The sequence below is a fragment of the Plasmodium malariae genome, assembly GCF_900090045.1.
Source record: "Plasmodium malariae genome assembly, chromosome: 11".
In the NCBI taxonomy this organism is placed as follows: Eukaryota; Apicomplexa; class Aconoidasida; order Haemosporida; family Plasmodiidae; genus Plasmodium; species Plasmodium malariae.
This window is the reverse complement of record NC_041785.1, coordinates 26,582-39,920: the sequence shown is the minus strand read 5'-3', so window position 1 is coordinate 39,920 and position 13,339 is coordinate 26,582. Positions and strand designations below refer to the sequence as shown.

General features: G+C 18.2%; 3 protein-coding genes across 3 annotated transcripts; all 3 read left to right on the top strand.

Moving 5' to 3' along the window:
* Positions 1-963, top strand: PmUG01_11010800 (Plasmodium exported protein, unknown function; the record flags this gene model as incomplete). Its single annotated transcript, XM_029005757.1, has 2 exons — positions 1-87; positions 205-963. The coding sequence occupies 2 exons, from the start codon at positions 1-3 to the stop codon at positions 961-963; spliced, it is 846 nt and encodes a 281-aa protein (XP_028862314.1).
* A 1,974-nt stretch (positions 964-2,937) lies between these two features.
* PmUG01_11010700 (fam-l protein) lies at positions 2,938-3,737 on the top strand (the record flags this gene model as incomplete). The annotated part of the gene is made up of 2 exons (XM_029005756.1): positions 2,938-3,024; positions 3,156-3,737. 2 exons carry the CDS (start codon positions 2,938-2,940, stop codon positions 3,735-3,737), a joined length of 669 nt encoding a protein of 222 aa, XP_028862313.1.
* Positions 3,738-11,721: 7,984 nt separating this feature from the next.
* On the top strand, positions 11,722-12,620 carry PmUG01_11010600 (Plasmodium exported protein, unknown function; the record flags this gene model as incomplete). Its single annotated transcript, XM_029005754.1, has 2 exons — positions 11,722-11,805; positions 11,949-12,620. 2 exons carry the CDS (start codon positions 11,722-11,724, stop codon positions 12,618-12,620), a joined length of 756 nt encoding a protein of 251 aa, XP_028862312.1.
* Positions 12,621-13,339: the final 719 nt, after the last annotated feature.

Genomic DNA, 13,339 nt, shown 5'->3' with positions numbered 1-13,339 from the left:
ATGGAACAAAAGATTAAGTTAATTTTTTTTATCAAAATATCTATGCTTATTCTTTTAGATTTAATAGAACATCTTTACAGCGATTTGGTATGGTAGTATTTTTAAAGATATTTTTATTATTAATACTTTTTTTATTTACATTTATTAGATTATTTAGAATAAGTATATTTATCCATTTAAATAATAAATATTTATATTTTTTAGAGCAGGTTTAACAATTCATTGTATGAAAAAAATAGTCTTGGTAGAAAATTAGATACAAGCATTTATCGATTATTGGGAAACTGTGAAAATAATATTTATTCAAATATTTCAGATTTAAAAGTGAAGGTACCATGTAATATAAAACAAAAGAACAAAAAGTTATGTATAATTAATAAAAAAGGGGATAAAGAGAAAAATGAAGAATTATATAGAAGTTCATTAAATAAGCAGGAATTGATTAAGCGACTTATGAAAAATAAATGTACTATGTTACATGGGACATATACTCATTATGAAAAAAAAATTATGAATGGACTTAATGATGAGGCATTTTTTAAAAAAATGATGTTAATTAATCATAAGATTTACAAAAAATCAAAACGTAAAAGATATGTAATACGAACTTGTTTACTTTTGTTATTGTTCTTATTGGTATTAGTGATACCTATATTAGATTTATCATTAAGAAATATGACAAAGTCTAGTAATTTCTTAAGTATAATAGGGGCGTTAATCATAAAATTTCCAACAGATAGTTATGGTGATGCTACGACGCCTGGTTCCGTAAGCGGGTGGATCTCTACATCGTTAATTATAGGTAAAGAACATGCCAACATAGCATTAAAAGTATCTGCTATACTAACATATTTCGTACCTTTCATTATATTAGTTACTATGCTTATATTGATTATTTTATATTATTATAAAAATGTTATAAAAAATAAAAAATTTAAGTTCATGGAAGCGTTCAATGAATAGTAAAGAATATTTTTATATTAGTAAAGAAATTTTTAATATTATGGATATTCTTTAATATCATTAGTGACTTTCATAATAAACATAAGAATAAATGCTTATATTTTTTTTCAATTCCACTACATATACGTGTATGTACTTATTCTAAAATGTAAAAAAAAATAAGTTTTTATTTTATTTGTGAATTTGAATGTTTGAAATATTTTTAATTTTTAATATGTTAATTCAAATAAATAAAATATTATGGTTTCATATTAAAAATATCTGTATATATAAGAAACGTTTTAAGAAAATTATATATTTGTACGTTAAAATTAATATATAATAGTACAATTAATACTCTTTTATTGAATTAATTCATTAATTTATATTTTAAATATAAAAAGTGACACTTTATATTTTATCTCGTTTTCCATTATGAAATTAATATTTTTTGAGATTATTATTAAAATGCATTATCTTTTAAAATTAAAAATAAACATAATATGTTTTGTAAAAAATGAAAAAGTGAATATATTTATGGTATTTATGATTTTTTTTTTTTTAAATGTACTTCAAATTTAATTGTTTTTGTTTTGTTCAAAATTTATTAAATTTTTCGTTGGAATATCATTATATTTTTAACATATGAATAAAAGAATATTTTATATAGAATTTGTATGGTAATTTTTTGATCACATTTTAATTTTATAATTTTAATTCCTTGGATTACAGCTTTCGTGAGGAAGCAATAATTAAATAGGTAATTTTTATTGCTATAAGTATTATTAAAAAAGGAATTTTTATTTATTTGTATTCACTATTTTATATAAATCTATATAATTTTATTAGTGACAACATATATATGTAAATGACAAAACAAATTATAATATATTAGCCGAAAAATTGTCAATAATATGTTATATAATAATATATTTTGTAAAATTATTTATTTACACATTTTTGTATATGATTTATATATTATAACCTGCATATAATTATAGTGAGTAAAAATATATCATTTGGAATATTTTTAAACTGTGGAATTTTAAAAAACATTCTAACCTCATTGTAATGTGTTGTTCTTTTTTCTATAATATATTAATATTTCTTAAACTATATATGTTTATGTAAAAAATAAAAATATTAAGCTGATAAATTTAGTAAATTTTCATTTAGAAATAAATTTATAAATTAAGATTAATTTAAAATTTTTTTTAAATATTATTTAATAATAAAAAATATGTCCTAATTTACTTTTTAAATATATATTTTTTTATTGATTGAATAGTATGTTATACATTGAGGATGCAGTATATATTATAAGCAATAATTTAGTGTACCTACTTAAATGACAAATAAAGAATATGATGTATTTTATAAAACATAAAAAGTTGTACAAATTATTGAATACATTATTAATTATTACAATTATTATATAGTTATAATAATTAATATTACATAACAATAGTAACTAATTTTTTTCAAATGTAAAGTCTTATAAATTAGAAATAATATTAGGAAAACATAAGTAAAATTGTAAATTGTTTTCATTATACATAAATCATAGAAATACATCTATATTCTATACATTTTATGCTGTAAATATACTGGAAATTTTGAAATTTTATTATAAGTTATATTTTTTTTTTTACCATGAAAAATTTTTTTTAAAAATACATCTGATAACTATATTATATTATATAATAAACTTACCTATTTTGAATAATTGTAAATAAATTTAAATTATCGTACTTTAATTAAAGTTATTTTTTTATATAAATATAAATTTTAAAAATTCACAAAACATATTAAAATGTATATTATTTGTTCCGCATTGTAAAATGCATTTTATATATATATATTATTATCATTCTATGAAAATATAATAAGAAGAAATTTTAAAAATATATGTAGTATTCTATATCATTGTATGCATAATACGTAATTATAATTATAATACATTCTGAATATATTAAAATATTTAAAACTTCTAGGATGGAACAAAAAATTAAGTTGTTCTTATTTATTAAAATTTCATTGTTTATGCTTTTAACATGGATACGTAATTTCTGCGACGACATAGTATAATAATATTATTCAAAGAAATTTGTATTATTAATTTTATTATTGTTTATTTCAATTAATTCGTTTTTTTAGAATGAGATTATTTGTCTGTTTAAATAAAGAATATTTACTTTTTTTACTTTTTTTAGAAAACTTTTAATAAATATATGGATAAAAAGTACAAACCTGGTAGAACAATAAATGCAAGAAGTTATCGATTGCTATCGAAATGTAAACAAGATAAGGATATAAATATTTCAGTGATAAAAGAAGGGATGTCAAATAATGGATTTAACAGAAAAAAAAATATATGTAATAATGTAAAAGAAAACACTGAAAGACACAGACATTCACATAAAGGTTCATTATATTTTGAGGGGTACAGTAAAAAAACTCACAAAAATCAATATAGTATACCTAAAACGAAAAAGTATTCCTATTTTGAAAAACAAATATTCAGAGAACTTGATTATAAAGATAGCCTTAAAAACTACAAGATAATTAATTATAAGGAATATGAAAAATTAATACGTAGGAAACGAGGAATAAAAATTGTTTTAATTTCACTACTTATATTGTTATTGATAATACCCATATTAGATTTTTCATTAAGGCATTTTTTACAAAAAGATTTGTTGGAGTTATCAGGGTTGTTAACCGTAAATATCCCTTTAAAAACTCGAATGGTGGTATGTAGAAGGATATATTTCGTCGTTGTTCTCTTTCATTGAGTTAGAACATTCTACCATAAGTTTGATATCGAATATTTTTTTATATTGTTTACCTATATTTATATTAGTTGTCATCTTTATATTAGGGATGGTTTATTACTATAGAAAAGTTATAAAATATGAAAATATCAAGTTTAGAAAAAAATCACATGAATAAAAAGTAATATGTATCTTTTTGAAAAATGGTATTTAGTAGGTAGCAAAATATAATTAGTAATAAACTGAAGAAAAATAATTACTTATTACATTATATAAATACGTCTAAATATTCTTGTATTTTTTATAGAAATGAGTAATAATATATGTTCTCAGCTTTTTTTTGTAAATAGAATTTTTGATATTTTCTTACTTCTCCACTTGTATTTTAATGGAAGACTTCAACTTTATTAAATATTTTGACACTATACGTATGTTTTTGAATTAAAATATATCTCATGAAAAATATATATATTTGAATTAAAATTGATGTATAATTGAATAATTGATATAATATTATTAATGTTAATTTCTATTTGACTAAAAATTTTTTGCTTTACATTTTTTATCTAGGTCTATTCTAAAATGATTATTACTTTAGGTTATTAAAAAAATATAATATTATTGTTAAATTGACAATAGATAGGTCTGTTTTTTCTTTAAATAAATGTATATAAATAATATGTTTTACAGAGGTAAGGATATATTTTATTTTTCACTAAAAATGTCTTCATATTTATTCCATGGATTACACTTTATATGAAATATGCCATAAAAAGTAAAAATTTTGAAAATCTTTTAAAAACACTTCTGGTGCTTTTTAAATAGCATATGTGTGACGTTATATGTATATAATAAAATAATATTTTTTTTAATTATAGATTATTTAATATTACTTTCTAACCTCAAAATTCAACATAATTATGATTTAATGATGAGATAAAAACAATTATTATTTTATTATTGCACCTAATTGTAGTGTTAATTCAAATTTGTGAAAATTAATTGATCGAATGTTATATTGAAATTAAAGAATGTGTTACGATTTAACAGCTATTTGCTTTTTCTAAGTTATTCAAAAATTAAATAAATTAATTAACTTTAATAACATATAAATAGGCAATATAAAAAATTATTTTATTCATCTTTTTTTAATAGAGTATTTATATAATTGCATTATGCTCCTGTAATAATATAAATTGTCATATGGTATAATTAAAAAATATATATACTTTTTAGGTTAATGGAATAATAAGTAGGTATTTTTTTACATTTTTTTTAATATTAATATGTCTACAATTATATTAAGAAATTAATTTATAACATTTAAAGTGTTATAGAGAAAGTATCGTCAATATTATTAATAATACTTTCAAACTAATAATGAAATATTTTTAATAAAATATTAGAAAAAAGAAGTAGCACTTTCTTAAATATAATTCATCTATGAATATTTGAATTTTAGAATTGGAATTAAGAGTTTATTATTTATGTTATATCTATGAAATATTCAGTAATCACTTTTGTAATTTAATTTTTAGTAGAATGTTTTTTTAAGGGGTTATTATTTTTGAGCTTCATTATACTGCACCAATAAATAATAGGAATATTATATCTATTAAACTATAATTATACATACATAATTATGATTTAAACTTGTTTTATAAGGATTTATAAATATTTATGAAAAAAATAATTTGATGACAAAAAAAATTATGTTTATATTCTTGATAGAATTAAACAAATGAATAATTAAATATAATTACAAAATAAAAGAGAAATGGAAAAAATGTTTAAGAAGAATGAACATAGCGTAGAATACATGAGAACATGAACAAATTAACATTTTAATTTTAATGCATTATATAGAATTCTTTACTTTTTCTATTTTATTTCTTAACATACATGTTACAAGCTTCGTTTTTACCAATATTTAAGAGGTATCCCAATTTTTATGTAAAAACCTTTGTTTAATTATTTAAAATATATATCGTTGAATACATAAAAGCGTACAAAAGATAGTGAATATGAATCATTATGAACTTTACAATATGTATAATGTAATTGAATAATATATAATTATATCACCTTTTTCAACTTTAATGATTAAAAAAATATATCTTAACCGTAATAATTGTTTTCTTTTTTTGAAATTTATTAAATTTTTTTTTTTTTTTTGTCAATAATAATATATTTTTTAAAATAATAATATATTATTATCATTACTATTTTTATTGTAAATAAAAAAAGGTTAAAATTAATAAGATATATAATAATTTTCTCATTATAACAAATATTTATATTATTTGAAAATAATATCTGCTTATATTTTCTGAAAAAATAATTCATGAACAACATATATTAAAATGAAAATAGGAGAATTTTATTTAAATTAATTCATAAAAAAAATTAGTAAATTCTTTATATTCGCTAGAATTTTTTAAGATCTTTTTATATATAATATATTTACGTTTTTTTGCTACCATCTATTTTAAGAAAATATGGATATAAATTTTTTATAGAAATTATTGAATTGCGAATAATATTTTTATACTAAATGGATTTTTACCTTTTTATTTATTATTATATTAAAATATCTATCTGTATATATTTATATACATTTTTGAAAGGTATAATTTATATATGGAAATTAAGAATTTTTAATCATTTCTTTAAAAAAATATCTTTTGTATTCAGATTTAGATAAAAGATATAATATCGTAGAATTGTTATACAAGAATATAACGATCATAAATGTATTACTTTTAAATGTATACGTAAATTCATATATTATTTTTTGTAAATATGTATTTTATTTTATTAATTTACATTAGCTGTTAAATGAAGACATTTTTTTGTATAGATATTAATAGGCACTTTATGTAATCAAAAATATTTTTCATAACTTCTCATTCCTTTTCTATTATTTTCATTGTCAATTAATTAATATCAATTAACTATAACAAGAAACAGAGCATAAAATATGGATAAAACTAATATATGTTCTTGGTAACATAAAATATCATAATTATCAATTGAATATATATGAATAGACATATTCTCCATGTTATATATTCTCTTAAATAAATGAGAAATTTTTATGACTTATTTAATAATTTTTGATTTTCCTTTATTTTATCTATTGTCCAATTTTGGAGTAGTATTATATGTTTTCTTTTTTTTGGCACAGATAAATAAAGAAAAAACTTCCATATTAATACTATTAATAAATTAACTTAAATATTTTAAATATTTATTATTTAGATTTATTAAAATAATTTTAATAATAATTTATTTTTATAGTAACTCTATGTATAAATTATATTAAAACCTTTTTAATAATATATTACATTTGTAAAATTTAATATATGTTATAACTGAAACATTCAATTTATTACATTTAATGAAAAATAAGTAAAAAATAATAATATAAATAGTTTATTCTATCAATTGTAGTATTTAAAATTTAGATATCATTTATACTGTTGCATATATATGATGACATTTAAAAAGTAAAAAATGAAAAAAATCCTTAAGTCTCTCAATTTTGTTAAAATTCTTGCATTTACTCTTTTAATTTGGATATTCCATTATAACAATAATGAGGTATTATAATAATATATCATATTTAATTTTTAAGAATAATATTTTCTTAGTACGGAAATATATAATATACAAAATATTAATTGTATACGTTTTTTTTTTTTTAGAATAACAGTTATGTGTCATTGGATAAGAAGTAAAATACGATAAAGTGTCATTTATATTTAGAACATAATTGTATACTAATAGAGGAATCGGTGGGTGTAAAATCTTATGAAGGTACATCAGTTAATAGGCACAGTAAAAAATTATTAGAAGCAAAGAAAAATGTATTTAATAATAACAAAGAAATCGTCTCAAAAACGAGGAATTAATAAAAATCCATTAAATAAGTAGAAACGGATAAAACATCTACGAAAAAAAACATTCTTTACTTAATACTGTAGATACTTTTTTTGAAAAAAAAATATTCAATTAATTAGATTCCAAAGATAAAATTACAAAAAACCCTAAAATTAATAGAAATATTACAAAAGGAATAATATACAGAAAGATAGCTTTAATGTTTATTCCAACGTCTTTACTTTTATTAACAGGATTCGCACCTTAGATATTTTTCATTGTAACAATTTATGATACTAACTGGTCAAATACTATAAACAAATTAGAATCTCTTGTATAGACAAATTTGGTATTTTTCTGTTTTATGATTTTCTTAATTATAATGGCAATTATTTATTATTTGATGAAAAAGGTAAAATATGAATGATAAAGGCAAAAAACTCTAAAATTTGCTATAAACAGTTAAGTTCTTTAGTAAGAAAAACTTTTAATTTAAAAGAATAAGATATATAATATCGTTAAAAATATAACATGCAGTTAATTTTTAGAATATCTCCAATTTTTACATAACTATTTTGATATAAAATATAAAAATACGTATTGCTGTTCTTTAGTATGTTTCAATGATTTATTTTTTAAATTAGTATATTAAATATATGGTTGTTGTTAATTTAATATTTTGGCATAATATTTATGTGTATTTAAGGATATTTGTATGGGGAATAAAAGATTGTACAATGAAATATTTATAATAAGGTACATTTCATATTATTAGTTAATTTAGTAGAAATATTCTCATTGTTGACACGAAATAGTGGCATTTATTTTGTTTTCATTCTTTTGCTTTATTTTGTATCAATATAATTATTTCATGATGCAATTAATAAAGGAGACTATTTATTTTAATTGTTAGTATCTTTTTTATTATGTAATATAAAGAAATGTGCATATATCTTTTTTTTTAATAGGTAAATTTAATATTTATTATAGTGTTATAATAAATGTATTGTCATACCTACCTACTACAAACATGATTTGAGTATGTTTAAAATTCTAAATAATTTAAATGTATAATAATAACTATATAAAAAAATAATATTGTATTTAAGAATTATCTATAAATAGTAAATTATCAGTTATAGAATTAATAAAGCTTTATGACTAAACTAAGGAATTATGTCCAATTTATGATTTTATATATAACCATAAGAAATGGTTAGATACAAACCTGTTTTACAGGTAATTCACAGTTACACATAATAAAAAAGAGATTGTCAATATTCTTTTTTGTTTTTGACAGTATTATTTATTACATATATGAATCATTTTTAGTCTGATATTAGTATGTATTATTCGAGAATTACACATCTTGTTCGCACTAAAGATATAATTATTAACAAATTGTTTAATATATTTATAATTAAATTCATTCAGAAATAAAATAAAATGTAAATCGCTTATAAGTATAATTATATTTTTTAATATAATCAATATGTATAGATTGTTATTTATTCATTTCTGATACATTATATATTTTCTCTATGCGTCCGTTTACCGGATTAGTACCAGAATAATGAATATACTAATAACTATTAGTGGTTTATATGAATTATTGAGAGTTTATTCTTTATATTAACCTTTTTTTGAATTATATAAAGGTAACATAAAGGAAATTTATGTAGTATATATAAGTTAATTTATGAATGGATTATTATGCTTTTATTAATTATGTAGGCTTCATAATATTTTAATTAGTATATTAATATGTTGCATATTAATGGTTAAATTATATAAAAATAATTTACATCGTTTTTGATACATTATATATAACAGAATCTCACATATTATATTTTCTTATTTTTTTAATATTGCGATTATTTAAATTTAAACTGAAAACCCTAATTAAAATTAATATTTGATTTATTAATTACAGAGTATGTATATTTGAAAATGTATTTTAAAGATCATAAGAAAGCTTACATATTACATTTTCATTTAAAGATATAGTTGAAATTACATAAATTGAGTTTAAAATTTCTAGTATTACGAATAAAAAAATTTATGATCTAATAAAAAATTTAATGTGTTTTGTATATTTTTTTTTTTTCTTTGCTTATATTTTGAGGTTCAAAATTTAATGTGTATGTTTAATAGTTTTTTTTTGGAAATCAAAATATTACTCAAACTTTTTTTAAATTTAGCTTAATTCTAATTTTTAATATATGTATGTAGGCCCTTATTAGGTTTAACTAATAAAGTACTTGATCAATAAATGAAGATATACTTACGTTTATAATATTATTACTTCTCGTATGTAATTGTTGATTTATTTCTGTTTTAAATATATTATGAATCATACAATATTAAATATACTGAGAGACGGGAAAAATTTGTATGCTTAATATTGATGAAATTAAATAAATAAATCAGTAAATTTTTATATTGAATAAAAGAAAAGCGAAAAAAAATTTAAAATAAATAAGTATTCTCAAATGTTTTTGAAAGCGCATAAAAGTTAACGTATTCTCTTCATTATATTATATAAAATTTATATGTTATAATTTATTTAATATTATAAGTTTTATACTTTTAATTTTACTAATTTTTATGTGTTAGCTCGTTTTTATGTAAACAAAATTAATTCATCAATATAATTGTTTATGAAATGAAAAAAATCAGCAAAAAATATAAAACCGGTGTTATAATGAATCTTGAAATATATACATATAAAGTAATGGAATAAATATATATTTATTTCAATATTTTCAATTTCATTATGTAATTCCAAAAAATTATATTAACTGTAACAATTTAAATATTTCTTCCTTTTTTTTTAAGTAATTATATTCTATATATAATTAATTTATAATTAATAGTTGTGTTATAATGAACAAAGCGTAAAAATATAAATATATAAAATAATCTTCTGGTTAAAAGAAATTTATATGCTATATAAAAATATTATTGTTTTCATTTCCTTTTAAAAATATATTTTTTAGTATCTATTATATAAAATAATATATGACGTGTTTTTTCAAAATTTTTCATCCATAATGATAATATATTAACTATATTTCAAAATGTTTTATATTATACATTTATATAAATTAAAATTATATTTTATGTGGTAAATATGCTTATGATATTATATGGCTATAATTATTTTTTAAATTATTTAATTATATAGAGTGGTATTATAGTGAACAAATTTTATCAAGATTTTTGTTTTTCTATTTTTTAGAAGAATTAGCATTTCTGTGAATATACATTTATTTATATTTAAAAAAGAAAAAAACATATGGAATTTATAAAATTAGAAATTTTTCATTACATATTGTAAATTATTTATAGGATTTACATCTATGTATAATATTATAAAATCATTATAAGCATATATGTCCCTTATTATTATAGTGTTTCAAAATATATATATAAATTGTATATTTATTACTAGTTATAAATTTTACATTATAAATATATAATTATAAAAGAACATATTTTTTTAAAATTGTACTAACATACATATAATATAATAAAAAATATATTACTAATAACATAATCCTTTACTACTATTTTTACTTTAATAATAGATAATACGATACATATATCACAAAACGATAAAAAAAACATGTATAATATTAGAAATATCAATTGCATAGAAGCTGTAACAATAGCTAGCTTCTTAATATATATTTGTGCCCATTTTCTACAATGTATGCTTTCTATTAAATAAACTAAATATTATTGTCATTGATTTAATAATTTTGGATATTATTATAACTAAACTTTTTTTTTTTTTCATTTTTAAAAAAATCAATAAAGAAAAAAATTTCACTTATTTATAAAGAACGCATTAAAATTTTATAATTATTTTTATCCAAAGTGTTTTCTAATATATACCTTTCTTTTTAATAGCCCCCTATACAAATTATACTAAATCAACTTCAATGTTTTCTTTTTATTGAAATATTTAATAATATTTATATTTATATAAATACATTTTGAGATATATAAGATAAACATATCATAAATAATTGTATGAATAACAACTTTTATTATTTTAAAAATTTTGAATATTGTTAATATTTTTATTAATCTATACTTATTAATATTTATGTAAACAATGGAAGAAATGTACAGGTCTTTCATCAGTATTAAAATCCTTGCATTCGTTATTTTAATTTTGATATGTCATTATAATAGTATAGTATGATAATAATATTTAATATTTTTTTTTAATTTTTTTTGGTTTTTTGCTTTTTATTTATTTCTTGCTTTCAAAATTATTTTCTTAGTATAGAAATATATATATTTAAAAATAATAAATGTTTACGTTTGTTTTTTTTTTAGAATAACTTTAGTAAAACATTATGTAAGAAGTATAAATTAGATGGAGATTTATTTTTAACAACTAATAGACAACTATCAGAAGATTCAATGTATATAAAATTAAATGATGTTATAGGATGTAACTTTAAATATAATAAATTGCTAAATGAAGATAATTCTAAAAATAATGAAGAAAATGTATCCAAAATCAAAAAATTTAGAACAACGGCATTAAATGGAAGGGAGTGGAACAAAGTACCTAAAAAAATAAAGTCTTCCCATAATAGTATGGATAAATATTTTGAAAAAAAAATATTCAATCTATTAGAAACCTTTGATAAAAGTGATATGAAAATTAATAAAATGACTCATAATATAAAAAGACGTAGAATGATAGTTTCACGTGCTATCCCAATATTTTTTGCTTTATTTATGGGATTAGTGTTTACTTCGTTATCTAAGGCATTAGTTTTAATTTATAAATGTACTGAACTTCGTAATGCAGAACATGTATGCGCGGTAGGAAGTGAGAAATGTAAAAATTTTGGTGTATCTCAATATGTTTTAGTAGCTGGTTCAGTAGTTTTAATTTTTGTAATATTTTTGTTTATATTAGGTATTGGATATACCTTTAAAAAAATTGAAAAATATGAAAAGATGAAGGAAAATAATTGTAAAATTTGTTATTTTTAGTCAAGTTCATTCCCAGGAATAATTTTTAAATTCTAAAAAAAACTTATGTAGTATTCATAAAAATATTACATTCATAAAAAGAGTATTTACAGTTAACTAATTTGTATAATACAACCTGAATATACATAACTGTTTTAAGATAAAATAAAAGTATATATTTTTTTAAATTTTTGTTAATTTAATTATTTTATTTTTTAAATTGGTATTTTTAGGAATTCTCAGAATTTAATATTTTATCATAATATATATATGTGCATATAAGAATATTGGTATAGGAAATATAAGTACGTTTAATAAAGTTACTATTAAAAAGTTCATTTAATATTATTTCGTTAAATTCATATATAATTACTTGTTTTTAATCTTATAATGTGGAACGTGCTTTATTTACATTTACTTTTCTTTTAGTTCAAATTGGTAATTTAGTCGCCAAACTAATAAAATGTATTATATATTTAAAATTAATTATACATGACTTGTTCTGTATTTTATAAAACCAAAAGTGGATAATTTTTTTAGTTTTTGTAAAAAGCAAAATTAATTTATTTTTATTATAGATGAGATATTATGATAAATATATTATAGTGCGTATTTACTGTAAATTCGTTTTTAATATATGTTTAAATTATTAAATTCATAAAATATAGAGATATAATATTGTAATAAAAAATTAATGGTTAAAAAAATGAAACATTTATAGTTAACTAATAATTCCGAGT